At 41.4% G+C, this 26,957-nt stretch overlaps 1 protein-coding gene across 1 annotated transcript; it reads left to right on the top strand.

Annotated features, from left to right (window-relative positions):
* The first annotated feature begins 538 nt into the window (after positions 1–538).
* LOC143163391 (cytosolic phospholipase A2 epsilon-like) lies at positions 539–26,957 on the top strand. The gene is made up of 20 exons (XM_076344657.1): positions 539–664; positions 2,233–2,305; positions 10,347–10,483; positions 10,802–10,933; positions 12,208–12,248; positions 13,178–13,220; positions 13,811–13,874; positions 15,265–15,425; positions 15,632–15,724; positions 16,382–16,419; positions 17,103–17,259; positions 17,740–17,876; positions 18,384–18,606; positions 19,813–19,927; positions 20,568–20,705; positions 21,391–21,498; positions 22,678–22,869; positions 23,339–23,505; positions 24,981–25,164; positions 26,048–26,957. Exons 1-20 carry the CDS (start codon positions 638–640, stop codon positions 26,284–26,286), a joined length of 2,469 nt encoding a protein of 822 aa, XP_076200772.1. The 5' UTR covers positions 539–637; the 3' UTR covers positions 26,287–26,957.

The raw sequence follows: 26,957 nt of genomic DNA, 5'->3' as shown, positions 1-26,957 counted from the left end.
AGTGAGATGGGGATAAAAAAATTCTTTCCAATGTGTCTTTAAGCAAAGACCCACCTACTCCCTATAAGCAATAAAAAGCTACAAAAAGTCTTTTGCACAATGGTTTGTTCGGATGTCCTTGGTCAAAGAAGTCCTTGTTGCCCACTCCTGGGCAGCCAGATGGATCCTGGCTGGTGCCAGCCACCTCTACACAAGGGACTGCAGTTTGACAGCCCTCCAGTGTGCAAAAGCACTGTGGCCTCCTCAAGAAGTGATGGGGATGCTTAAAAGTATAAAACATTTGCTCTGTGCCCATATCTGTGAAGGGAAGATCCCCTTCGGGTCTCGATGCAGCTGTAGTTAGAGGGACAAAGACCATCCTTCTGCAGTGCTGGAGGCTGGGTGTCTGCGCCTTGGTGCAGGTGTGCAGAACGCACTCACCTCCCGGGCAGTGAGGAGGAGGAGGAGGAAGAGGAGGAGGAGGAGTTGGGGATTGCTCAAGTGGTGGTGGCGGGGTGAGGCGGTGCTGAGTCAGGCACTAACACACCTGCCTGCCTGCTCCCGGCAGCTTAAAGCACGCGAAGCTGCCTGGCCGAGACTCCTCCGTACCCATCTGCTGCCACATTTCGCACCTGGCTCGGACGCAGAAAAGACCACCATGGGGCTGTTCTACAGTAAGAGCCAGGTAAGAAAAGGAAAGAGGAGGCTCTGCGATGAGCTGTGCGGGCAGCCCCCTGGCGGCAGAGGGGACCTGCTGTGGGAGGTGGCGTTCCACCTCCTATACCTTCAGCTCTGAGTTTTCTTCTTCAGCACCAAGGCTGAGAGCAAAGCGAGGCTTCTGCCTGGGTTTTGTGCCTACCTTGTGTTTTGGCCTTCAGGAATGCAAGGACTTTAATGCTGCAGTAATTTAACTATTTTGAAAATCCCCAATTAAAAAAAAATAAAATTTTTTTTGTACATTGCTGTTGTCCTTCGCTTCCACCCAACTGGGCTAGGCAAAACAACCCATGGAGGAAAAATAAGAAGGTGTCACTAATATCAATGAGTGCATGGGGAAAGCCAGGAAACTAATATTATGTAAGGTGTTAAATATAGCTCTCTTAAAAACTGTGGGAGATTTTGGGCATAAGGGAATGAATGGTGACACATTGTTATATTTTGATCTACGTATTCATTGCAGTGATATTCCCTGCTCTATAGGTAGTGTGCATGAACTGTCTCTTATATGTGTTTGTTGCATCACTACAGTTTCACTCTTTTTTGCTCCTCTTGGTTGTTGGTTTTTTTGTTTTGTTTGTTATTTTAAGGATTTTTTGAGTTTTTTTGATTGGTTTTGGTGGGGTTCTTTTTGTCATTTAGAGCATTAAATGTGCAGTTTTTCCTCCTTTTATTCCTTTAAAAAAGACAATTATCTAGGGAACAAAGTACCTTACCTTCAGCCCCCATACTTTTGATTAAGTACCATGTTTGTCTGATCCTTGCTTAGGATGAGAGAGGACGACAAAAACAAACCAGTTTTCTGGCAGGTTTGTTAAATGTCTTTTGATAACCACTTAGGTTTAGGTGGTTTCCCAAGATTTCCATCGATACTTTCCTGAGACCTTTGCTTAAAGAAAGATTGGATGAGCTGAATTATTCAGAGAGAAATAATTCCAGAGTTGTTGCTTTCACTCCCCCCTACTGAGAAGTCTGGGACAGGTCTCTGGAAGACGCTTTTCAGGTCCTCGTTGTCTGAGAGCCAGCACTGCTCTATGTCAAACATAACAATGGAGTTATATGGCTATAAACCAGCTGATGAGCAGCATCGTTACACCATGATATCGTCACTAATTCCTGCCCTGCTAGATTGTCTGCTGTTTGTTGTGAAATATAGTGGATATATATGACATCCTTTGAATTTGCACAGACCACGATGTGTGTCAGCTGTATTAATAACACAGCAAGGCTCACTATCATACACTTCTCTGTGATTGGGTTGTAAGAGTCAGACACCTCAAGTTGAGGATTACCACAAGTTTCCTCAGAATGGAAAATGGAGGACATCAGAGGTTTGGTCTGTGATTGAATGTACATTTTGGGTCTCTGGCCACACCTTCTAGGAAGAAGGAGAAGACAATGCACAAGGAAGAATCTCAGTTCAGAAATGTTTTGGATGGTTGGAATTGAAACACTTAATTCAATGCTATCTCTGACTGTGCTTCTGTTCTTTCTCTCTGCATGCTCATCCCACGCATTTTGTATGCTGTTCAACAGACAGAACCCTCTCCATGCAACTTGCTCACCGTAAAAATCATACGGATGAAAAATGCCAGGAAAGCAGATTTGTGTGAGTATCTTTGCTATACCCCTGGAGCATCTGCGTGCTTGTAAAACTACTCGGAATATAACCAAGTGTCACAAACAGTACAGAGTATTTATAAAAGGAGAAAGAGAGAAATTGCATGACTGTGGTACGCTGAAGATGAGGTAGCATAGTTAGAAGATATTATTTATTCTTATATCTTTGCCAGTGTTACGCTGAAGTCTAGCCACCAGTTGTAGTTCAGAAGATGTTTGCACAGAATACATAAAATGTTTCATATCTGAATCTGCAAAGAAAAGTTTTTATTCACAGGGAAGGCTGTAATAAGAAGTTTAGATGGGGCACTTCTTTCTATGGTTCCTTCTTACAGTAATGTCCACCTTGTGCATCCCTGGGCCTATCACAGAATATTTTACGTGAGCTCTGGACTGCATACTTGACATCTCTAACGGACTGTCAAATTTGATTCAGCCATTGGAACAGCCATGTTTCACAACTTAGTTGAGGGCTCACACTGTTAGCTTTTCCTATTCTTAGTTATTTTTACAAAATCTCCAGGAATGATAGTTACGTAAAAGTTTATTAATGCTCCATAAATATCTGAACTGCAAAGCACTGGGGAAAAAGGTATGAATGTCAATCACCTCCAATCTGAGGAGATGGCTGATTGTCTTGCATTTATTCATTTATACAAATAAGAAGGTCTGAATCCAAAAAGATTCTATAGGAACCAGACCAAGCTAAATTTGTTCAGTTAAAATGATGCAAGACAAGACATTTGTTTGGGGCTTTCCAAAGTGATTTGCTTTGAGTTCTGCTATAGTTTCTCTAGAGACCAAAGGTATATGAAGAAGAGTTTCTCGCTCCAATTTTTACTGAAGAGAAGTAAGATGCTTTGTTGTTGCTGAATGTATGGGGAAGAAAAGTCTGTATGAACCTTCCCACTGGACTACTTCTAAAGTGCAGAAAGGAGATTTGAAGCTCAGTTACAGGCTGGAGAGAAACCCCTTGCTACAGCTAAAACCTATTTGAAAGTACAAACGTGCACTCTGAACTGAAAGAAAGAGGCATGGAAAACTACAGCCCTTAGATATCTCCCCACATAATCATGTTCTATTAAACCATCTGCATGATAATGAGCTTACCAAACTTCCTCTCCACCTTTTTCTCATCTAGATCAATGCTTTTTATTTTTGCCTTGAAACTATTTTTATTCTGAAGGGAGTTTCCTATGTGTTGATGCTGTCCTTCCCAATACTAGAAAGTTTCTAGGGCAAGGGACAGGTGCTGAAATTCTCAGGCATTTCTGCTTCCCAGGCACGTCCCACCAGCCCGTAAAGCTGCTTAAAGGAGCAGTTTGAATGACAGAGGTGCTTTTGGAGTGTGGCACAGGGTCTGGAGCAGCAGTAAAGCCGCAGCACAGGCTTTCCAGGCTGAGGCTGTTCTGCCTTACACTTTGAAGCATATACTGGATGTTGCCTGCAAAACAGAATGACAGACATTCACCACCAACATTGCCAAGCTATCATCTGTTTGAAATGGTAGTATCAGTCAAAATATTGAGGGGAAAAAAATTTGCACAAACAAAACAAAAACAATACTTGCAAAACATGAATGTTTTGCTTGTTGGGTACTTCTATCATATAGGAAAAGAAAATCATACCAGTCATGGCACTGCCTTGCTTATGCTTAATTGTTGAATCTGGTTTTGATTGACAGCTGCTTAATTCCAGTAACATTTGATTTTGCTGAGCGTAAAATTTGTCAGTTGCATTTATCAGAAAGATCTGCTTTTAAACCATTTCAGGACGTAGTTTTCTATGCAGCCAGACTTGTAGAAGTCACATATTTCAATGACATGCTCTTTATCATATAAAATGAACCTATATTTCAAATGTTTTAATAAATTAATTTAACCTCTGGTTAAACTCACTGGCAATGTAAAAGCAAGTGCAAACTGCATGTTGGTAACTGTATGTGACTTTCATGGAGAAGCAGCAAAATGGGAGGCTTAAGATAAAAAAATGTACCACTTGTACAAAGTTTTGCTCGTTTGTGTGTAAAACTGGGGGAATACTGTTGAGTTGTTTCAGCCATCTTTACAGTTCCCTAGAGATTAGCTTGACACAGCCTTAGGAAACCCAGAAGCATGTGGACCTCCATCACCAGTGATGTAGACTTCTTTACAGTACTATTTTCCTAACACTGATTTTTTTTCTCATTCTTCCTTTTCCCAGCTGTTTTTGTCCCTTTCCTTTTCCTGCAAACTTTTCTAAATAGAACAAGTTGGCAAGTGTCACCTATTTCTCAGTGATCTTATAGATTTTAAACATTTTAAATCAGCTCCTTCTATGTCTCGCCAATCATGCCCATCCTTTTGTTTCCCAGGTTAATCCCATTTTGTTATTTTCTCCTCTCGATCCCTTCTTGCACTAGATTTCTGTAGAGTTTTTGGGTCACTTTGTTTAATACTCATCTACTGTTTAGAAGGTCTTTCAACCTGGTGCTGCAGGTTAACCTCATTATTGGTCTATCTGCTCCATTTTCCAGGTAATAGAGATGGGAAAATTAATTCATAAAAATAGACTCTCAAAAACCTCACTAACATCTCCCACAGAATAGATAATACAAGACCTTTAATGGAAGTTCAGTGCATAAGGTAGTATTTTTATCTAAGACAATTTAAATTCATTCTGCTTTTTAAACCCTGAATCTCTTTAATGCACCCTTGCGCTATTCTGTCTCTTCTTCCCACTGATCCATCAGTGTGGAAATTATAACGCTAATTTCCACCTGTGTATTGATGCATAGCTGAGATCATTGATACCACCTGTGAATTTAGTGCCTTGTGTTCTCCTCATTTTCCCTTCCCACTGAGCACACCCACGTCCCCATCAGGCTCCTTGGGGCTCTTGATATTCCTGGACCTGTGAACACTTGCCAGTTCCCAGATTTGGGTGTGTGTCCCATCTGCGTCCCGACTCCCTAATGGGGTGAGACTTGGATGTGCACCAATCCAATGCACCCTTAAAAACAGGGCTTTCTCTGCAGAGAATTTCAGAGTTCAAGCTCAGCCTCTCACAGTCCTTGGGCAAGCACCATAGGTCCAGAACAAACAGAAGGACATGTCTTTTTGCAGCATGCAGTTCAGCTTGGGAACTCCCCACGGCAGGAGATCACGGATGCCAAAAGTTTATGTGGGTTCCAGGTGGAGACTGGACAAGTTCATAGAAGAAAAATCCAGTGAAGGCTGGCTTAGGAAGTCTCTGGATCTTAAAATGTGAGGGCTGAGAGAGCATTGTATGATGCTTGCCCTCTTATACTCTTCCTTAGACACCCACCACTAAATGTAGGGCATATTCTCCTCTGACACTGATGTCCATCCCTAACAAGACCAAAGATCCTTCCCAAAAAAAGGCAAAGGGGCTAAAGAACAAGATACTGGAGAGAAACAAAATTATTAAGTGGCATTAACAAATGAAAAAGAAAATGAAACAGAGCATTAAGGGTTATACAAAAAGGTAAAAATTGGCAACTGGATGGGGACACTGAGCTGAGCAATTTTAAGCCATCATTCCCTGCTTCCTGAAAACATCCAAGAGCCCTCAGTGGACACTGCCTGTGGGCGCTGGGCTAAATGGACCTTGACTGTTGTTGAGTTAAAAATATTCTTCAGCATTTTCTTAGTAAGAAAATTATTTTTTTTTTAAGCTTTGAAGGAATTTTTTTTTTTTAAATTCGGCTTGTTAATTTTGAAAACTTCCAAGTTTTGGAGTTTTTTTTTATATAAGGCTTATATTATTTCGGGTACAATATTTTACAAAATTATTAAGTATGTTTTACATTTTTATCAAAAACCTGTATTTTACGGCATTGCAGTAGCAGGTCTGCCATATATGAGATCAATTCATGAAAAGGCCCTTGAGATCCTGAAAAGAAATATAGCCAGTGAAATACATTATTGTTCAAGGAACTACGGTCCAAAGTGATACTTATTGCAGGAACCTGCAGACTTCCTCTGGTGTTTTGTTCTTGCGCTGTTGTTATTGTTTCATTGTTATGTATTACTTCATCGTGTAAGCAGTTGTAATCATGTTCCAACAGCCTATTGTTTTACGTGCTGCTTGAAATCTCATTATAAAATAAGAGGATGTGGACTGATAAAGCTCGACAAGGGAGAAAACAGGGAAAAAGAAGTAAGGCTATTTAGCAACATCTCAGCAAAGGGATGTTTTAAGGAGGGATGTAAATGAGAATAGTGATAGGGATACTTGTAAGGTGCTCCACCCAATGCGAAGGGCAGGGTGGGAGAAAGTGTGAAAGCTTTTTACTGAAGTTTAGCTATTAGGAGATTAATGCTGAATGCTCCCTGGAGGCAGGAACTGATCTCCCAGGACTGAATGAATTCTGATAGTCTGACTGTGAAGGGCCCTGAGAAGGAAGATGTTTACTTTCACAGAAGTAACCCACATTTCTTGTTTAAAAGAGAAGATAAAAAGTTCCAATCATCTAAATTATCTAATATTCTCCACTCTAGAAAACAGCAATGCCTGCCTGTCCACCCACCCTCAGCCAGATCTCTGCTCAGCTCCACAGTGTGGGAGGAAGAAGAAAAATGCTTTTCTCAGCTGGTGGTGATAGTTTATATTTTGTGACATGGATGGGTCCAAGTGAGGGGAGATAGGATCAAGGAGATGATCTGGGCAAACAGTGTTTGAGACCACATTCTTTGGATCCCTTCAGCACAATAAGAAAAACTATACCCTAACAGTCATGAAAAAATCAATCCCCTACCAATAGCCTCAATGTGAGCACTTAAAGGCAGTCCAAGAGGAGGAGGGATGTCCAGGTTTCTGCCCAGGTTACCTGTGGGCTGGAGGTTGCGTCTGTTAGCATCAAAAAAGGAGGTAGAATTAAAATTAAAAATTTTTGGTTTAGCCCTGTTTGAACTTGAGCTGTCTATGAGACAGGTGAGATTTTTAGGTCCAGCCAGAACAGCTGGTGCCCTGCTCTTGTCTGGGATGCAGCGTGGTGCAGAGGCTATGGTGTTTCTGAGCATGGGTCATGTCACTGTAATGCTTTCTAATGGTAAAGCACAATTAAGATCCAGTCCTGCTGCTATCCTGGAAGATAATTAGAAACTTAGTGTAATAACTGGACGAAGAGACCGTGCTGTCATAAACACCTGCTGCCACACCTGCTTTTGGCAGGATATTGCCCCACAGTGATACCACAGCTGCCACCCCAACCACGTTTCGCGACTGCTCACGTGTCATGGTCCAGGGGAGGGACACAACAGATCGCTGCTGTGAAGCTCTGCTGTATGTACCATGTGTGAGTGTAATCACCATAGTTAGGTGGTGGTTAGGCTTACATACCAGGGTAACGATGATTTGCTTGCATGCGGCTGGCAATGGGAGCCTTGTACATGTACGTGAAGAGGCGCTTGATACAAGGCAATGGGATATTGCGGCGTGACTGACTGGCTTGGGTACAGGATACGCTGTGGAGTTCCAGTTCTCACGTCTGCTTGTGCCTGGAGCTGGTCGGGCAGAATATGGGCCTGAGGTATCCGAGATGTGTAAAAAAGGTTCCTGGGTGTTGTAAGTGCCTCCCTCATAACAACTGGAAAATACTTCACGAACAAGAAGTAATTAGGTTTCAGAGGACACCTCTGAAGTACGAAAGGCATCACCAAACACATTTTGCAGATGGGAAGAGGGAAGCATGTCAGAAGTCCCCCAGAGAAAGTCAGAGATCTAAATGAGAAGTAGGGCTCTGCTGTCTGACAAGTAGTTATTTCTTAAAGGTGTACGATACAGTGCAGTAGCAGACAGTGATCACTTACAGAAAAAAAAAAAAATTGATGGGCTTTTGAAATAATACTTTGTTCTTTGCAACAGACGTAGTCTATTTGGGAAATGTCAATGAAATAAACTTTGGATCACTCAGACTTATGCATTTGTGTCCTTCTGATCCTCCTCCTAGTGGGACAAGAGCTGACAGCAGTCTGTGCTAATATCAGTCTGGACTTCCCAAAAAAGATTTTCATATGGACATTTCCTGTATGCACACAGAAGTTTGAGAACTATTAGGACTGTTAGAAGCTCAGGTGATCTCTATGTGTTTTGATATTTTTTTAGAATTTATATATCCTTGTATGTACCACAACTACCTTAATCAGTCAAAGTTACTCTTTTTTTGTTCGGAGTTACTCAAACAAAGATGACTTAAGTCTCAGGGGAGTCAGGGGAAAAAAAAAGTGACGGGCTTTGTTAATTCTTCAGTTACACATGGAGTACAATAAAGGGCCAAGTCAATTATTCTGTGTTTCCCAAAGACAGGTCTACTGGTAAAACTAAGTGGGACAAGACTTAAGTCTATTCAGATGAAGGTGTGTCTGCTATGCAAGGCAGGAATGCTTGAGTAGGTGGCATTACAAATAGAGGAAATATAATGGTAATGATAGGATTGGCATTTATGGGCAATACTCCCCCACGCTATCTTTGGCGCTTGTGTAGGTTGTTGTCCCTAACTAACAGATCATGTTCTGTAGGGTGATCATCCCTGACTTTTGAGTGTGGGTCCACAGGAGTGTTAATCTCATGATTCACATTTGACTTTTATTTCCTAATAACGATGACAAAACATATTTGCAGGCAGATTATTCTGACCTCAGAACAAAAGTGCTTGTTGATGATGTAAGCACTGCAGACTGCTGCTAACCTCTGTTTCATACTGAAGCTTTGGCCCTGAACATCCCCCACCTGCGATGGAGCTCAGGTGGGAAGCCAAACTTTACAACTGGCCTCTTCAGCTGAGAAAGGAAAATAAAAACACTAAAGCTGCTCTCCCTACATCTGGAAACAGTAAAATTCGTAGGTGAACTTTATGACCTGAACATGCCTCTAATTGAAACAGCAAAGCAATACAATCTTGTGCAAAGAAGCAACGTCAGCTCGCTCTGTGCTGGGAAGCACAGACAAGCTTTCACCTGCACATCAAGTGTTGCAAATACCTTTACTACTCTGACTGAGGCACAGAGATGCAGGTGAAAATAGTGACATTAAGCAATGTTTTTTTATACAGCTTTCCTGAGGCAGAGTTTTTGCCAGTACAGCTGCTGCTTCTCAAAGCAAATGTTATACCATCAAACTGTTCAACATTTCAATGCTTTTCTTATATGTGCTCATTTTAATCCACTTCACAGAGGATTAAATGCAATTCATCTCCACAGACAATTAATTTTTTTTCTTGAAAATTTTTTTGCTTGATTTTTTTTTCTTGAAAAGCTGTTGTTGAGCTCTATGGTGTGCATATGTGTTTCCCTTCTTTAACTTTCCAAAAGGGAAGAAAACAGACCAAGATCAGGTCTTGGTGCCTTGGTGGAAGACCTGCCTTCATGCAGGGGCTTCGTGGGAACCTTCAGTGCAATGAGCTCCTGCCTCCCCCGCGTTAGCAGCCAGATGTGCTAGAGAAAAGAAAGGATGCTCCAGAAAGTAGACAAGTCAGAACTTACAGCCAGAGCTACCCCAGAAACATTAAGGCATGTTCATGCCTACCTGTGGAAGCCCAGTATGTAGGAACTGGGCTCTGTCCATCTGGTAGCCCCCATCACAGCTGCTAATGTTAACTGCTTCGTGTTCCCGACAGGCAGCTGAACCGTCCACGGTGCCCAGCCCTGTGAGACTGCCATGTGTGTGCATGGCCCTGTGCATATGAATGGCTCTTCAGCATTAAAATCTTTGAAGTCTGATATAAATAGGCAGTTTGGCTACGTATCTCTGAAAAGGAATGCAATGTAACTGCATATTTTGAATGTTTATTGCTTTTCCAGCAATTAAAAGAAGTAGTTCTGAAGAAGAGGAAACTGCTGGGCTTTCACAAGAGTAAAGCAAGCTGGTTATCTAGCACTGGCTTGATGGTACCTTAACTAGTATCCTGGCCTGCATTCTGCATATTGTCCTGTGTACGGAGCTTAAAAATTCATGCAGTGCAACACCTTATGGGGTACTAGATGTGTGTCATTGGTCCATTGCTTTCACGCTTTCCCTTTCTTCAACAGTAACCCAGTCCGATTGCTACGTGAGCCTGAGCCTGCCAACAGCTTCAGTGCAGCATTTCCGCACCAAGACAGTCCAGAACAGCAAGAACCCAATGTGGAACGAAACCTTCCACTTCACAATTCAGAGCCAGGTTAAGGTAGGAACGCGGCTATCCCCAACAGGTATTCTTACCAGATATCAGAACTACCATATAGCCCTTCCACTCTGTGGGTTTTTCTGAGTTCCCCTACAAAGTATTCACACTCTTTTACTGTAGCTATTTAGCTTTCAATGGTTGGATAAGACTGTATCTATCTGCCTGCATAGTCAATAAAGTCTGTAGAGAGCAACTGCAAAATTTCTATTTTTTCATTCTTGAACTTCTTTCCCAAATTCCTTCAGCTAAAATGAAATATCTGTAGCATGTTATGTTTGTTAAACCTTATATAATTTTTTTTTTTTTTTTTAATCCCAGAACATTCTGGAGCTAAAAGTTTGTGATGAGGACAACATAACTCAGGATGACCATCTCCTCACTGTTTTCTTTGATGTCTCCAAAATCCAGCTTGGAGAAAACATTCAGCTATGTTTCCAGCTGAATCCACAGGTATGGATAAAATTCAAGGACAAAGCTAAGGGGATGTGGTCAGGTGAGAATGTGGTTATCTCAGCTTTCCTCTCGTGTGTCCCATATACAAGCCTTTCTTACTGTCCATTTAGCCACCTGTGTATGTCCATCTGTTTCAGGGGTTGATGCCCAGTGTTGCTTCTGTAATTATGGCAAATTTTGGCTGCTGTTTCTACAGACAGAGTTGGCCAACGTTATTGGACTTGATTGTCTGGTTGCTGTCCTTGATGTCAAAATATCAAGAGTTTACCCCAATAGTTTTGGGCGTTCCTTTGCAGTTGGAGCTGGTGGTTCTGAGCTGTGCGTTATGATCTGCTAATATAAAAGTAGTGATCTGCAGTCATAAACCACAAACCCAATGTGGCATTCAGCTTATTTGGAAAATGAACATAACACTTGCATAGCTGAACTATTTAAAAAAGTGAGTTTTTCAGCAGGTCTCAATTTTACATGGTTGAGACAACTTTATACTGAAGTTTTAAGGGCAGTGTTTAGGCCTAGAAATACTTAACTTGAGTGAGCACTGATTTGATTTGATACCTGTTTTTGAAAGGCTGGCTCTCCATGCTGTATTTTCCTTAGTGCTCACACTAGGAGGGCAACAAGATAATGAGAGTTGCACCAAAACCTGCAAAGGAGGAAGGAAATTTCAGGGGGAGGCAATACAAAAGACAAAGATGAAGTCTGAGCACGCAATGAGTCTACTCGTGCAGACTCCACCAACCCAAAGTACACCCTCCAGAACACCCTGGGCTTCATATGCCTTCATGTGCCACCATGTTAATGTGCCACAGGCCCATCTGCACAGGCTGTGGGTGAGGGCTGGTAGAGGGGCAGGATGATTTGGATGCACCGGAGAAATCCAGCCTCGCTCATGCTGAGGATCAGTGGGGAGTGTGAGAGCTTGTGGGAGGGGAAGGGAAAAGGGAGTTGCAGGTGGCCTGTGAAACAGTGAGGGTTGAACCTATGACTGCAGAAAGGGGAAGCAACCGCCGAGAGGCCCTGCAGTATGTATTACATTTGTCCTGCAAGGTCTAAACTAGGAGTCTGCTAAAATAATGGATATAACATTAGGAGCATGTGACACTAGAAGTATAACAGATACAACATGAAGAAAATTAAATCTGTTGTATGTGCAGTAACAAAAAGTGGACACTGGCTTATAGAGACACCTGAAGAGCACAGATTCCTGTAGGGTATCTCTCTTCACAGGAAGACCAACCTGCAGTGACTGTCTTCATTTTCTTTTGCAGGGAAAAGAGGAGCTGGAGGTTGAATTCACAATGGAGAGCAGGTGCGTAAGGTCAAATAGGCAATCAACAGAAATGTAAGCCAGAGACAAAATGTTACTGACACAAAACATCAGTTTACACCTGCAGCCTCCTAACACTGTCACTGTCTGAATAAAGTAGAGGGGAACTTTGGGTGTTCAGGAAATGCTTGTGTAGGGCATTTAATGGAGAAGGGGTGCATGACAGTGCATGATGTGCGTACATCTACACCGGGCATCCAGACACATGGAGAAGAAAGCACAGATGTTGATGGGAGCATAGAGATGTCCCTGATGGCTGCTGCTCATTAGGCTGCAAGGGGTATTCTGCACAGGCCAAAGTTTTAAGTTTCAAACTCCTCTTGTTCCTTACTGTGGGATCCCAGAGGTTTGTTTTGTCATAAGAACATGGGAAAATGATACTTGGAATTTTAGTTGTGGGAATAGATTAAAAAAATTTTTTTACTGTGTTTCTATGCTGCCTGTACAGTTAATGGAGAGAATTGGCATGTAAATCAGTCCTAGTGCTGCTGTTGATTTTTAAGGTAAATGGTAATATTTTTTCCTTTTTTGTTATGGCATGTTGGATGAATTCATCAGTTATTCAGCTCTGATCCCCCAGGTTTGAACTGAGCAATATGGGGCAATAGTGTAATTATGCCATCCCTGTGCAAATTTGCTTCAGTGTGTCAGAAAACGGTCCTGTCTGATACAGTGAGGAGCTCCTCCGTTCAGCAGATCTCCATAAATAAAGTTCAGACTCAAGCCTATGAGAGGCAAATTGGATTGAATGTCCAGCTAGAATTTCTGATGCTGTTTGCCCATGCTGTCTGTCCAAAGGTGGACTTTTAAAGATAAAGATAATGAAATAATGATTAAAGAAGAGTTAAAAAAAAAACCAGAAAAAAGAGAGTGCTGGTTTTGAATTGATTGTTTTCCATTTTGTCTTTTAGTCCGGATCCTCCTGAAAACATTGTTACTAATGGAGTTTTAGTGGTAATTTTTATTTCATAATCCTTTCCCTGCCATATAGCAATGCTTATTGTAAAGCTAGTATCAAAGGTACTGGGCAGTTGCTCCATACGGTGGCATGAAGGCATTGGCCGAGAGGCAGGCTAAAGCTGGTGTCGGCATTGGCTTTCCCACGCCGTCTCCACTAGTGGCTCATGCTGGGAGTGGCTGCAGCTGCGAAAGCTGTGAGCTGCCGCCAGCGCTCCCCTCTGCCTAAACAGAGCTGGGCTCAGGCAGACGACATCCCTCCGTCTGCCCGGGGAGAGCCGGGCTGAGCATCCTGCCCTGAACCCCTTCCCCTGTGGCCGGTCCTCCCCCATGCCCTTGCGGAACTGCTTCTCCAAGCAGGAGCAAGCAGATCCCTTTTGTTTCCTCGTCTCTACATGATTCGTTATTTCCCATGTGGAAACCCAATGCCACCTCCCTAGACCTGGTAGGGTTATAGGCTATAGGCTGGCACCATCTCTCTGCTGAGGTGCGCGCCCCAAGGCCCTGTCCCCGCACGTGCCCGAGGGACTGGCCGAGGCAGAGCTCTGCTGACAGCAAACACCTTTTTACCTGGTTGTCTTTTACAGTCCCGTGAGGTTTCGTGTTTGGAGGTGCAGGTGAACGACGGGAGGCTGAGAAAGAACAGTACGGGTGAGCATTTTGCTGACTTATGGAGCAAATCTGGATGCCACTTTATGGCAAAAGTGCTCAGTGTTTTATGCTTGAATGCCCTGGTTTAAAGTTATTTAAGATGCAAGACAAAATCCCACGGATGTCAGTGGCCTCTGGAGGGGGCTGTAGTTGGTCAAAAATACACAAATTATTAGAGAATGTGGTGTGATGAGCATGTGGTCTGGTTTCCCCACAAAATACTTTCCTCTCTAATAACAACTTGTCAGATGCTTGTAACTTTCCAAAATGTTTGTGCAGGGAATTGAAAATTGAAATTTTCTGAGTCTTAAACTGGAGCAAATTCCTGTTGTTTCTGGATTCAGAGATAAAGAAAATGAGCAGGATAAGGACTGGGCCTCTTTTATCAGTTTAACTTCTTAAAATTTCTTTAGGAGTAACAATATAAAATATGCCAGTAGGTGAAACACGTGACACACAGTGTATTACCAAAGACGTTTGTTGCACCTTTTAAGCAGTACATCACTACCGTGTCGAGTCCATGCTTGTAGACCTGTGTATCTCCTATGCAATTTTTAAAACATCACACTGACATCTCCTGATGGCCTCAATCCAGCAAACTGCTTTAGCACGTGGATGATCCAGTTGAACTCAGTTGTCACAATGAAGAAGTTTGCTAGATGGGGCTGAAAATAATTCTTTTGAAGGCTGACTATATACCTTTGAGTATTTGGATTTACAGAGTGTATTTCACCTTGAACCCGCATTGATGCCTTTCTATATAAAGACCATTTTTCAATTACTTGAAAAGACATATCTGGGGCTTATTATATGAAGGCCAGAAAACACCAGACATTATTTTTGTAAGTGTTAGTATTTCTTTTGAAATAATTTCTACAGGTTGAAGTAAAAGGAAATATGATAGAGGGACTGAGATTTTACCAGTTCCAAAGAGAACTGTGCTCTGCTACAAAAAAAAAAAAAAGTCTTTCTCCCAAAAGTCTGAAATTTTCAAAATACCTTATTATTATACCAGAATAATATTTTAGTGCCACATACTGTCTTATTGCTGAGGTATTTTGAAAATTTCAGACTTTCAGGAGAGAGTGCTTTTTTTCCCCAAACTCTTATCCGCTGTGAATCATTATCTAATGAATAGAGCGGTAGTCTCAGCAATAACAGTATATATGGAAGTGCAGTGGTACTATAGCAACAGTTACTATACGGCATGTTCTGGACGCGAGCTCTAAATCCGAAACCCAAAGGCTCAGATAAGTGAGTCTATTTATTTATCTTATAATTTGGGTATAAAAATGAATACATTACTTAAGAAAAACATATATTACATTACTGTGCAAAGAAACAAACCACATTTTTTGAAGAACTTAAGTTTGAAATGTCTTTGCTTCAGAGAGGAAGTTTGCATTAACTGTGGATGGGTCATACGAAGGAACCCAGACCCACACGCTGAGCTCCTGCCTCTGCCCGACCTCCCCGGCCAGGTTCCACTATATCAAGTATAATCAGTCGGCACTCACCGTGGCTCTACCGCAGCGGAGGCGGCTCAGCAGGGTACGTGATTGCTACTAACGCATAGCTGGCTCTTTGCTGTGTATTTCTTTGAGGACCTCTAATACCTGAGTGTGTGTGCAGGTCTGTGTATGCAGGGAATTGGTAAGTGCATGTATGTAAGTGAGGCGGGGAAACTGCTTTTACCTCGTTTCCCCCCTTTTTTATAATAGTTAACTATCATTATTTTTTTTTACTCTTTTTTCCAGTCTCTATCAAGTCAAAATGAAAGGGATATGAACGAGTCTGTGACTCTAGCTCTGAACTCGCTTCCTATACAAGAGAAAATAACAATAGCAGAGGTGAGAACAAGTCTTTCTTAATAAAAAACAGCCCAACACACATTCAGTTTGGTGGGTGATGAGTCTCACAGTTCAGTGATTCAGTTCCTGTCAGACACGGTGCGTGCTACAGTGTAAGGTGTGAATTACAGTCGCTCTGCAACTATACAATATTTATTTTTTTTTCTTTTGTTCTGCATGTGGTTCCAGGCATGCCGTTCAACCCTGTTCTGAGTTTAAATTAATTTCCTCAGGACATATCTAATATGTTCATCACCATAGTATGCAACCTAACAGTAATGGATATGACAATTAAGACGTATTTGCAAAGGGAAAGCCTGAAGCAGAAGATAAAACAGAGAACATCTGTATGCCTGTGGTTCAGATGCCCAGCTTTCAATGACCTTCCCAGAAAATGAAGGTTAAACTAGGTGTTCAGCTATGAAAAGCAGAGGGGCCCTAAGCCCACCTGGCTTGGGTGAATGGCCCACTTCTATTCAACCCAGACTGTACTGGAGCTCGTTATATCTCTCACAACCCAGACCATTGCTGGCCAGATTCTGCAGCTGCGTTGCTGACTGCAAAGATAGTGAAACTCAGCCCGTAGATGGAGTGGGGGAGGAAGGCGCAGGATTAATGACCTGAGCATGCTTACACTGTTTGTATTGCAATTTTCAGGACAGGACAATTGACTTGTACACAAAGGCAAATGAATGGTAAGTGAGTCTCTCAGCAAGACCTGATCCTGTAACTGGGAGACACTTGCACCTATGCAAAGCTCATTTGAAATCAGCAGGGGTCCATGCAGGCTCAGTTGTAAGCAGTGATGTGTTCATCTTTGGGTTGCAGGTTTTTGTTTGTCAGGTTCTCCTTTTTCAGTGATGGAGAATTGAATCATGGGTCCCCTTTCCTCTAAGTTTTCAAGTTGTTAGTGCAGCTCAGTAAGTAGATCCCGATTTCTGTGCACTATTATGCCCACAGATGGAAAAGCTGCTCCACAAAGAAAAAATATTTCTGTATTATACAAACAATATAACACCAAGGCATAGTAGCTGTTTCCCTAATCAACTGCAGTGCCTGTTGACAGCAGTTATCTAGTTACAGGCACATATGGCAGGCACTACTGAAACTTGAAAAATGAATTATATGAGCAAATAAAACCAGGAGTTTGTTGTACGAACCTTTTTACCATACCAGGACAGTATGTCATGTTCTGCTCTGCCTTCCCATTTGCATTCTTGTTAGCAGCTACAGGAATTAGCAGAAGCCTGTCTGTGGTGTTGCTCTTTCTCATTTATTACATTATACTGTCCACAAACTGGTCTGTAAACACACACAAGCATAGCTGGAGTTGACCACGGCGAATGATAATATAATAATATTTGTGCCCTGGTCTCAGGACTCAGGGTCTGTGTTTCAGGCCAAGAAACCTAGACGCCCGCCTGGGGTTTGACCTGTGCACTGACGAACAGTATTTCCTGCAAAACCGGAGGAAGGTGGTTGCTGCTGCGCTGAAGGATGTCCTTCATCTGGAGGAAGATCTGCAAGAGCATGAGGTAACCAGAAAAGGCACTGCTGGGGGATTTTTCTCTCTCCTTTCCCTCAAGCCTGGATATGAGGAGTGACTTCTTGCCTCCATCTGGATGAGGAGCAAGGGTCTCTGTCAGCAGGTCCTCCTCCAGGGTGCTGTTTGCAGCCAGGGTGATCTCAGCTGGAGAGCTCAACAGTCTGTCTGGATGAGCAAAGTCTCTATTTCCACTTGGCTTTCAAGTGAATCATTTGGAGGAGCTTCAAACCAAGGAGTTTGGTCCGTGTTTCTTAAAAATGAAGTGCCAAAATCTTTTAGTATACCCCACAGGGGTGGCCAGCAACTTGTTTTATTTATAACTCATAGACCAATGTTGCTTTATCTCTAATCTATGTGTTTATTTTACTATTGTCTGGATGCTGCTTTTGCATGTCTGTCTTCTTTTGAGATGATGTGCCTTGATGCCACTTTTCCACCTATGCTTTCTGCCCTTTTTTGCATTGAACAGGTGCCTATAGTGGCTGTGACCACAGCAGGATGTGGGATAAGAGCACTCACTGCCATGTATGGCAGCATTTTGGGTCTTCAAAAGCTGCGTGTTCTGGACTGCGTTTCATACATCAGTGGCTCATCTGGCACAACGTGGTGAGGAGTCATTTTGATACTGTTGTTTGGATCTTGTTGTGTCAAGCAAAACCCATGCTTTGTCTAGGTTTTTAGATCTTGGCGAGGGTAAAAAGGGTCTATTGAGTTACTGCTTCCATCTTTGGTCCATGAATGCCAGGGTGACCCATGAAAGGCCTGTTGTGCATCATACGTTAAGTGTCACTGAAGTAACTTATCCCTAACCAAAAGAGGAGACTATTGGAAGTGCAAACATCCTTAATCCTATGCAAAATGATCCTTTATGGTTATTTAGTGTTGGACAGAAACAGCATAGACAGCTGGTGTAGCTGCTTTGTGTTGGACCCAGATCAAGTGATTTTTGACTGATTGCCTTTAGACTTGCATTTCTGCTCAAAGTAAGCTCAAAGAGGAGAGTAACCTAAAGATAAAACAATAAGCGCCCAAAGCTCTGCAAAGTATATCCTCTGAGTTTCAAAAGCATCTTCGTAATTTCTTTCCACTTTCCATCATGTTTCCTGCCTGTAGGACCATGACAAAACTGTATGAAGATGCTGATTGGTCACGTAAGGATCTTGGAGAAGTAATTATCGAAGCTCGGAAGCAAGCAGCCAAGTGCAAGATGGGGGCTTTCTGCTTGAGAAGTCTGAGGAATTATTACAGAGAGCTGAGCCAAAGGACCCAAGCAGGACATAAGACATCTTTTATTGATCTGTGGGGGCTCATGATTGAATCCATGCTAAATGATGGGGTAATGTCTATACATCTTTCTTCTCATGAAGTTGGTGACTTGATCTTTATGACCATTATGAGAAATTAAAACCCTAGGAAGAGACACCTGGCCAATAGCAATATATTTGGTATGTAGGTAGAACACCACTTATTTACATTAATATCTTGGAGACATAGCTTATGTCTACACTGGAGCCTACAGTGTGATTGAATGTAACATAGAAATGCTCAGACTAGCTCTAAAGTAACCAGCAAGCTAATTAACATTGTAGCTGTCCAAAAAATTTTTGAGAATCTCGGGTGTTTTTTATGGCCCCATGCTTTTATGTCTCCACTGCTGCAATATTTACACAAGCTGCAGTCACACCTTGAATGTACTGCAGATGTACCTCATATGTAGTTGCTGCACTTTGTGGTTTAGTGATGAGAAAGTATATAGATCCAGAGCTCCTGAGACGTCTTAGCTACACAAACTGTGATTTTGCAGGTGCCTTTCAGCTACTTTGGATTTGATCTCTCAGGACCTCCTGTTCCTAATTTTGTTGTAATGACAGAAGCAAAACTTTCCATATAAACTAGCAGACTGATGATAGCTGGAGAAAAAGCTATTTTATTTTAAAATCCTGTAAACATGGTTTATATTTTGTCTAGGTGAAACAGATAAAATGAAATACTTTCATTTCTTATCATATTTCACATTGTATTTCTGGCCTCAGTGCTACATAACAAAATTTGCTAGCGTTTAATTTGGCTGAAGTACACTCAAAACCTCCATTTCATGTATAAGGTAAGTTGTTAGTATTGGACAGCTCAAGGATTTTTCCTCTGTGGATGTTCTTTCAATATGGTTTTCAAATAAAATCTTGACTAGAAGGGTCATTAACATGCTGCCTTGAAGAACTTACAAGTTTAACAGATGAAGTATGTGATAACAGTTGAATTACCCAGATCTGCCCTATTTTTTCACTTACATTTAGCAATGCAAAGGTAGAATAGCATGTGAAGCAACTCATTACTGTTGTTGTATACTGAATGTAGAACATGGCTGGTTATCTTAACAACAATTATTCCTGTTCCCATGATTCTCTTGCCCTCTGTTATTCAAGCACACAAAAGTAAATTTAGGAGGAAATTAATGAAAATGGTATCCCATATTCAGACTTTATAAGCTGATGTCTTTAAGGAACTGATTATCAGCTAACCATTTTTTTTTTTCCAAATCCAGAAATGCCACCACAGACTTTCTGATCAACGTCGGGCAGTGAATCAGGGTCAGAACCCACTGCCCATCTACCTTGCCCTCAATGTCAAGGACAAAATTGCCACCAAAGATTTTAGAGGTAATGTTTCAATCCTGGAAAAAAGAGCTATGTTTTTATCTTGAGAGATACACTGTGGGGATACTGTAAATAATGATGAATTGTTTTAAATTCTCACTCCAAGCCAGGAGAAGTCCTGTTCAGAGATAGAAAGAGTAACTGGGCAGCCGCAGGATAGACAGCAATAGTTTAGTATTTTGTAAGATCTCCTGTCATGTAAGTGTGCATATTCAGACATTAACTTCAGATTAATAACACAACATAGATCTGTGACCATGTCTCAGAAACGCTATGAATTCTTAAAGGAAGTAATTCACAGGAGCTTTAAGTTCACTTAATGTATATTTTTCATGGTTGGCTAAAGGCAATAAAAGCAACAGATGTCAATCCGTGTTCTAGTCCACCTTCTGTGAGAAAACTTCCCGCTTCCTAGAAAAAAAGAAAGAAGAACTTAAATTTTCCCTTAGCCTTGACATTGTTCTTTCACAAACCTGTAGACAGTGTGATAGCTGGTTCAGCGGCAGCTGTCAGCAGGGTTTGCTCAAGGCACGTGCTAAGCCAGCTTGCCTGCAAGGGCTGACGCCTGAAAGGTTTGTTCCATGTCTGGTGACTTGACCGTTTTTAGTAGCAGAGCTAACATTGTTGGTGCGTGTGTTGGCAGAGTGGGTGGAGTTCACGCCGTACGAGGTGGGCTTCCTGAAGTACGGCGCCTTCATTCGCGCAGAGGATTTTGGCAGTGAGTTCTTCATGGGTCGCCTGATGAAGAAGCTCCCTGAGTCCCGGATCTGCTTCATGCAAGGTGACTCGCCAGCCTGGAGAAGTGACAAGATTTTGATACAAACACTAATGATTCTAGAAGTTAGTCCCCAGAAACCTCCTGTTCTGCCTGTGGCAGCAGAGGTAGTCAGTCAGCTGAAATTCAGCATGTCTCCTGAGACTCACTCAACTGCCCTTGCTAGCAAAGGTGGTTTTATCATTTGGACTAAGATAAAATGAAACTAAAATGACAAATAAATTGTTATGTACCTTCGTGAGTGCTTTTGAAGCATCACCATTTCTCGTAGCTTGCAAAACATTTTGAAAGTTGGAAATCTATGAGACTTTGTGGAAGCTGAAGGACATGTTGAGAAGAAATAAATAGGGCAAGAAAGAGGGGAATCAGGGAAGGAACTGGCTGAAAATATTTCTTTATCAAAGGAAAAAGGAAATGAAAATAGGAAAATGACAATGTAAAATTTTGCAAAAAAAAAAAAAATGTTCCAGGTAAAACATGGCAGAAGGGAAAATACTTTGAAATTTCTTCTGAAATAAGTTTGCCTTCTGAGTCAACTTTACCACTGAAATAGATGTCTGGACTTACGCAAAAATTGGATAGAAATACGAAACAGTTGGAGAAGAGATGTGGAAGGAGCAGAAGGCAGTTTTTAAAAGAACTTCCTTGTGTTTACCTCAGCACTGCTTATTATACGTCTCCCACTTCCTAGGAATGTGGAGTAGTATCTTCTCCAAAAACCTCTTGGATGCTTGGCATGCAGCTGACAATTCAGAGGACTTCTGGCACAGGTGGACCCAAGACAAAGTGGCTGAAATAGGTAAATCTCAAGTGCCTTTTGACTTATGGCCTCCCTCCTCCAGGACTCTCTGATAGGGTAACTGCGCTCACATTTTTCATTTTTTGAGTTTTTCTGTCATCCAGGTGCTCTCAGCCTCAGGTATTGGAGGCACCGGGAAAATCAAGTTATTTGATTTTACTGAATAGCCAGTGCTTTGCTTAAATAGTGAGATTGTTATTAGAAGGAAAGGCACCATCAGACAGACCTTGATGGAAAGGAGGTAGGGATGGATACATAAGGCGGTCCCTAAAGTGTTGTGTTTAAAAGGCTTGGAAAGAAGAACTTCTGTCAAAGCCACATGTCAACTATTTGTTAGCCAGAGAGAAGCCTGACTATTTCCTTTCCAATATCTATTCGCCCTGCACAGCGCATTCCTCCCTCAAAGTCTGACTGAACTGAAAGATTTAGTAGAGGCCAAAGGAAGTCAATGGAGTGGAGCTCTTTTACACCAGCTGAGAGAGGCAGCTCCGTACTGAAAGACCATTCCTTGAAAATACTCATGAGCATCTTCATGTTAAAATTCAAGCAAAGCCAGTGATTTCATAGTGAACAGACTTTGGTCACATTTCTGTGGACTATGTTTTTGGGGAAAAAACCCCAAACTCTTATGTTTGGATTTATAGAAATAATTTGCAAGTTTGTGTTGAATTCAGCTGGCCACACCTGAACCAAATTGAACAAACTGGTTTTTTAAAAGTAAAAATATTTAGTTTAAAAAAAAAAGTTCAATTTTTTTCTGTTCTTTCCAAAATGAGCTTTGAATTTCATATTTAACATATTTAACATATTAACATGGAATATAAAAGCAGTATCTCCTCAAATGTATAAATAAAATTATTTTGCCTGTTTTTTTGTTTGCTTGGAAAAGTGAATTACTTTGATGTGTACTGCAACCATGTTGTTTTATGAGAAAAATGCTCCTTTAGTCAGACATAGCCAATTGGAGTTTAGAAAACAAACATAAGTTTATATTTTTGTCAAGAAATTAAGCAGAAGTCACAGCAGACCATAGGGAAAAATAACGCAATGCTGAGAGCTGTGAACACATGATTACTATTGGTACAGAAGAGTTACTGACCCTTTCTCCTCTTTGCACCTAGCCTCCTCTTAATTGTGGTTATAATTCAATTGCATGCCATTTATGCCATGTATCTCTAGAGGAACAACCAGACTTGCCCGAGAAGCCATACGAGATGGCTACATGCATGTTCACTCCTACGAGCGGCCTCTCCACGGCTCTCCGGGATATCCTGACGGACCGCCCTGCTGTCTCCAAGTACCACAACTTCCTGAGGGGCTTCCAGATGCACAACGAGTACATCCAGCAGGAGCATTTCACAAAATGGAAAGGTGTGGACAGCACTACTGCCCACATGCCTCAGGGGTCAGCGGGGCAGGCACAGGGGCTGGGATTTAGCGAGGGGCGTTTGTACGTCCTGAAGAGAACTGAGTGGGTTTTGTGGTTAGTTGTTAGTGCTTGCTTGAGAGGAGGGAGAACAAAGTAACTCCTCACATCTTTCACTTCCAGTAACACAGTTTTTGGGTCGTTCAGTACTGAAAGTCCTCGCTGGGATGAAAATTGCAGGGGTGGGGCTGTGCACGTATGGAACACCTGCCTAGGTTTTGGTGCAGTTCATGGGTTTGGAAACACCAAAAAAACATGAACGGAGAGGTTGAAGGGAGCTTTAGGATTGCTGCAAGCTACCCTAAAGCAAAGGGAAAATCCTGGATGGGAGGGAAGCTCACCTTCCTTTTGCTTTCTAACTTGACAGATGTCTTTCTGCAGTTTGCTAATAGCTCTGAATATTTTACTTTTTAGACACTTTGCTAGACACCTCTCCTAATGACCTCAGAGGCAAATCAGAGCACCTGGAGTTGGTGGATGCAGCTTTCTTCTTTGAAACCAGCTGCCCACCCCTTATGAGACCAGAGCGGAAAGTGGACATCATCATACACTTAAATTACACTGGTGGATCACAGACCTTGGTGAGAAGTCTCAAAACTGTCTTTGTTTAGTAACGGCTTTTCTTTTGCTTTCCACAACTTTCAGGCAGATGTCTGTAAAACGTGGAACTTAGTGGAATTTATTAACACGGTTACTAAATTTCAAAATCTTTGCAGAAGAATGGAAATTCTCAGAAGGGAAAATATATCTATTTTTCTCAAACTACTTTTGAAATACCCCTAAGTGCTTCACCAATGAAATACAGAGTGGCACAGTGAAGTTATGATGGTTGAGCTGCAACTTCTATTACAATTATATGTAAGATTTAATAGCACAAATATAGCTGGGAAAACTTTGTCTGTGATTCAGGTGCTGAATTTAATCTGCATTTTCCTCAAACATATAAGACTTTATTTGTCTTTTTATTTTAATATGTGATTTTCTAGCTGTCTGAGAACAACCTAGTGAGTGAAGAATTTCTTCATCTTTATTTTTATCTCTTTTAATAAATACAATTTTTCTCCTTAAACAGTGGGCTTGAAGCAAGATATTAAACACATTTACTGTGTCTGCAGAAATCTGATTTGGTTAAAATGGTTATATAGATTTTGAATGTGGTATTCACCGCCTAAAAAGACAGATTTAGACTTTCAAATATAGACTTGTAATTGTAAACCTCTCTCGGAAGGGCACCATAGAAAACACAAAGTTCACTGGTCAAGGTTCTGTCATTTTTTCAAGTGGATGATACTTTAATGCTGCTCTTACACTGTGATGCCACATGAAAAATATTTGTACTGCAGCTGAAAAGAAGCATATGTAATAACTTGCACTACATTTCTTTCTTGTACTCTGAAGTCTTTTGGAAATATTTAATTCAAACCAACTGAGGTGGTACTTCAGTGTTTTGTTAGATAATTTAACAAAGTCGGTCATCACAAATGAGCTTTCTGATGAATGCTTTTAGTGCTATATTTTGAGGTCTAAAATATGTTAGCTTGCAATCTCATACTATTTCTAAAATTCAAAGTTATAGAAATGGGTAAGTTGGTCTCAAAACCCTGCTAAAGTCTATTGAGGTCAACTCACAAGTTATACTGCTATATAAACAGAAAAAGTAACTGTGTATCTTACTGTCTTGGACCGCAAATTTAGTTTTGTTTAGATCTACATTTTTCTGACTTAGTTCTCCTTTAATTAATGATGCTCTATAACATGCTTTGCATTAATCTGTTCTGTTCCTAAATCATATTCCCATTTTAGAGACGTGCCTTGGTACATATTTAAACCCTCTTCACCATCTTGATATTAGGTGTTTTCCTGTTAAGACTATTTACAAATAGCTCCTCAGGCAAGAGAAAAACAGTCCCTGGGGCTCCAGGTGCTCGCATTATTGCCGGCTGTCCAGCACTCAGTCTATTTTGTGCAACTTGGCATGAATTACAGGGCTTCAGCAGCAGCCTGATCTTGGGTATCTTTTTCATTCCTTATGCCGCTGCTGTTGGGCCATGACCAGCCCCTGGAGCAGGCTTGCAGATATTTCTCGGAGCAAGGCATTCCGTTTCCCAGCATTGGGCTGGAGGATGATGAGAAGAACCTGAAAGAGTGCTACATGTTCGACGGTGCAGACACCCCAGGAGCTCCGCTGCTGCTTTATTTTCCATTAGTGAATGACACCTTCCAAAGATATGTAGCACCTGGTAAGTTAACAGTACCCAGCTAATTTTATTGACCCAATGAACTTTCTCACTCCCTGCGTGTTTTTTCCCCATCCCAATACAAAAATCCTTTGTTTGTTTGCTTGTTCCTACTAGCAAATACATTGCAAAATGGGATGACACAAGCTGTTTGCAAAATCAGGTGAAATCTTGTGCATAATTTTAGTTTGAGTCTTGGTGCAATTCAGTGAAAGAAGAAACGTGTTCCTTAAGTAGAGGAATGGGAACTAATTTCTTCTTGTGATCTCCAAAAGTTTACTTTAGCATGTAGAACAAAGTGTATTTTTCAGATTATGTATTTTTATGACAGTCAGATCTAGGGGAGAATTACCTGTACGGTATAGAATGGTTCTATGGAGGGCCACTGTGCTTTCTGTTTGGGCTGTTTAATGTGTTGGTTGTATATGCTGGAAAATCAAAGCAATAGTACATAAACTAATACAGTCACTGTGTCCTTTTGGGCTAGTGTTTGAGATGCAGTCTTTGTTTTTATGATGATTTCCAAGGCTACTAATATTCTGCTTCCTCCTGTCCTATATATCTCTTGATTCCTTTTACCTTTAGTATGTATTCTACTCAAGAACCTGCAGGGTAAGACTTGAGCACCTGTGACCACATAAAATGATGTGCAATGAGCTGGCCAGTAGAAGGTGCTGGTTGCAATGGAATGATGTTTAGTGACACTATTTATTTTTTTTAATTCCAATAGGTTTTGTTCAGAAGTAGATTTTTCAGAGCTCATAGCACTGCACTTGTCTTCCTAGCAAATGCATCTGTGATCTCTCTAAATTATTCTTGACATAGTCTGTCAGAGTACTGTAATTCCCTGAGACTATACAAACATCTTCCTTTTTTCCCTTGACAGGCATGTCACGTAGTGCTGCCGAAATGGAACAGGGCAAGGTTGATATCTCCAGTTTCTGCTCTCCATACTCAACGAGGGAGGTCTCGCTGAAAGCAGAAGATTTCAACAAACTCCTGAAGCTGACTAATTACAACATAATGAACAACGAGAACATGATTCTTCAGGCCTTGCGCATGACTGTGGCACGGAAGAAACAAGCCCCAAGCCAGCCAGTATCACAAGCACAGTCCTCTGCTTGAACAGCATTTCCCTCTCCCTTACTAAGTACTTACCATGACAGCACATATACGATAGCTACTTCACTGTTCTTGGCAGGTGCTGTCTCTTTCTAACTAAGTAACCTTCTCAAAAAAACCTCACCTTGAAATATTTGTTTCAAAGCCACATGGTTCAGTTTACTAAGCAGTAGTTGCTTTTTGACCCAGAGTTGTGATATCAAACACAGCAGTCTCTGTTGTTAACACCATCTCACTGTGATGCTCAAAAGGCGAAGATTCAGCTGTGTGTGACAGAGAAATAGTTTTAGATCTCTATCTCTGCAATCTCTTATCGTCTTGGTGGCTAGTTGCTAGTATTTTTTCACCTACAAAATATTCTGGCATTTTGTTGTGACCATTGGTAGCAAATCCATAAAACCCTCTTCAGACACAGAAGGTGGTGACCATGCAGTGTCAATTTTAATCACTTTACTTGGTTTTAATAACTTGAATTAAATGGTGTTCTACCTTTTAAGAGTTTTGTTTCCCAGGTGCTTTTTTGTCATGAACTGTTGTGAAATATATGTATCTTATGAAGGGTATTTGTTTTTTCAAACTTGTGTTGGATAACGGATGTATGGATGGGTGGCCTTTTAGGTCTTTGATGGCATCTATTCTTACCAATTAAATCCAACTTACGAATTTGTTTTGAA

The sequence above is a fragment of the Aptenodytes patagonicus genome, chromosome 7 (genome assembly GCF_965638725.1).
Source record: "Aptenodytes patagonicus chromosome 7, bAptPat1.pri.cur, whole genome shotgun sequence".
NCBI lineage: Eukaryota > Metazoa > Chordata > Aves > Sphenisciformes > Spheniscidae > Aptenodytes > Aptenodytes patagonicus.
This window is presented reverse-complemented; position numbering and strand designations above follow the sequence as displayed.

What these genes read in the sequence shown, in the direction of transcription:
- LOC143163391 (XM_076344657.1), top strand. Translation starts at nt 638, where the DNA reads ATGGGGCTGTTCTACAGTAAGAGCCAG. An exon ending in TACACAAAGGCAAATGAATG is followed by an intron (nt 16,420 to 17,102) that starts GTAAGTGAGTCT and finishes CCCTGGTCTCAG; the next exon opens with GACTCAGGGTCTGTGTTTCA. An exon ending in TGCCACCAAAGATTTTAGAG is followed by an intron (nt 19,928 to 20,567) that starts GTAATGTTTCAA and finishes GTGTGTTGGCAG; the next exon opens with AGTGGGTGGAGTTCACGCCG.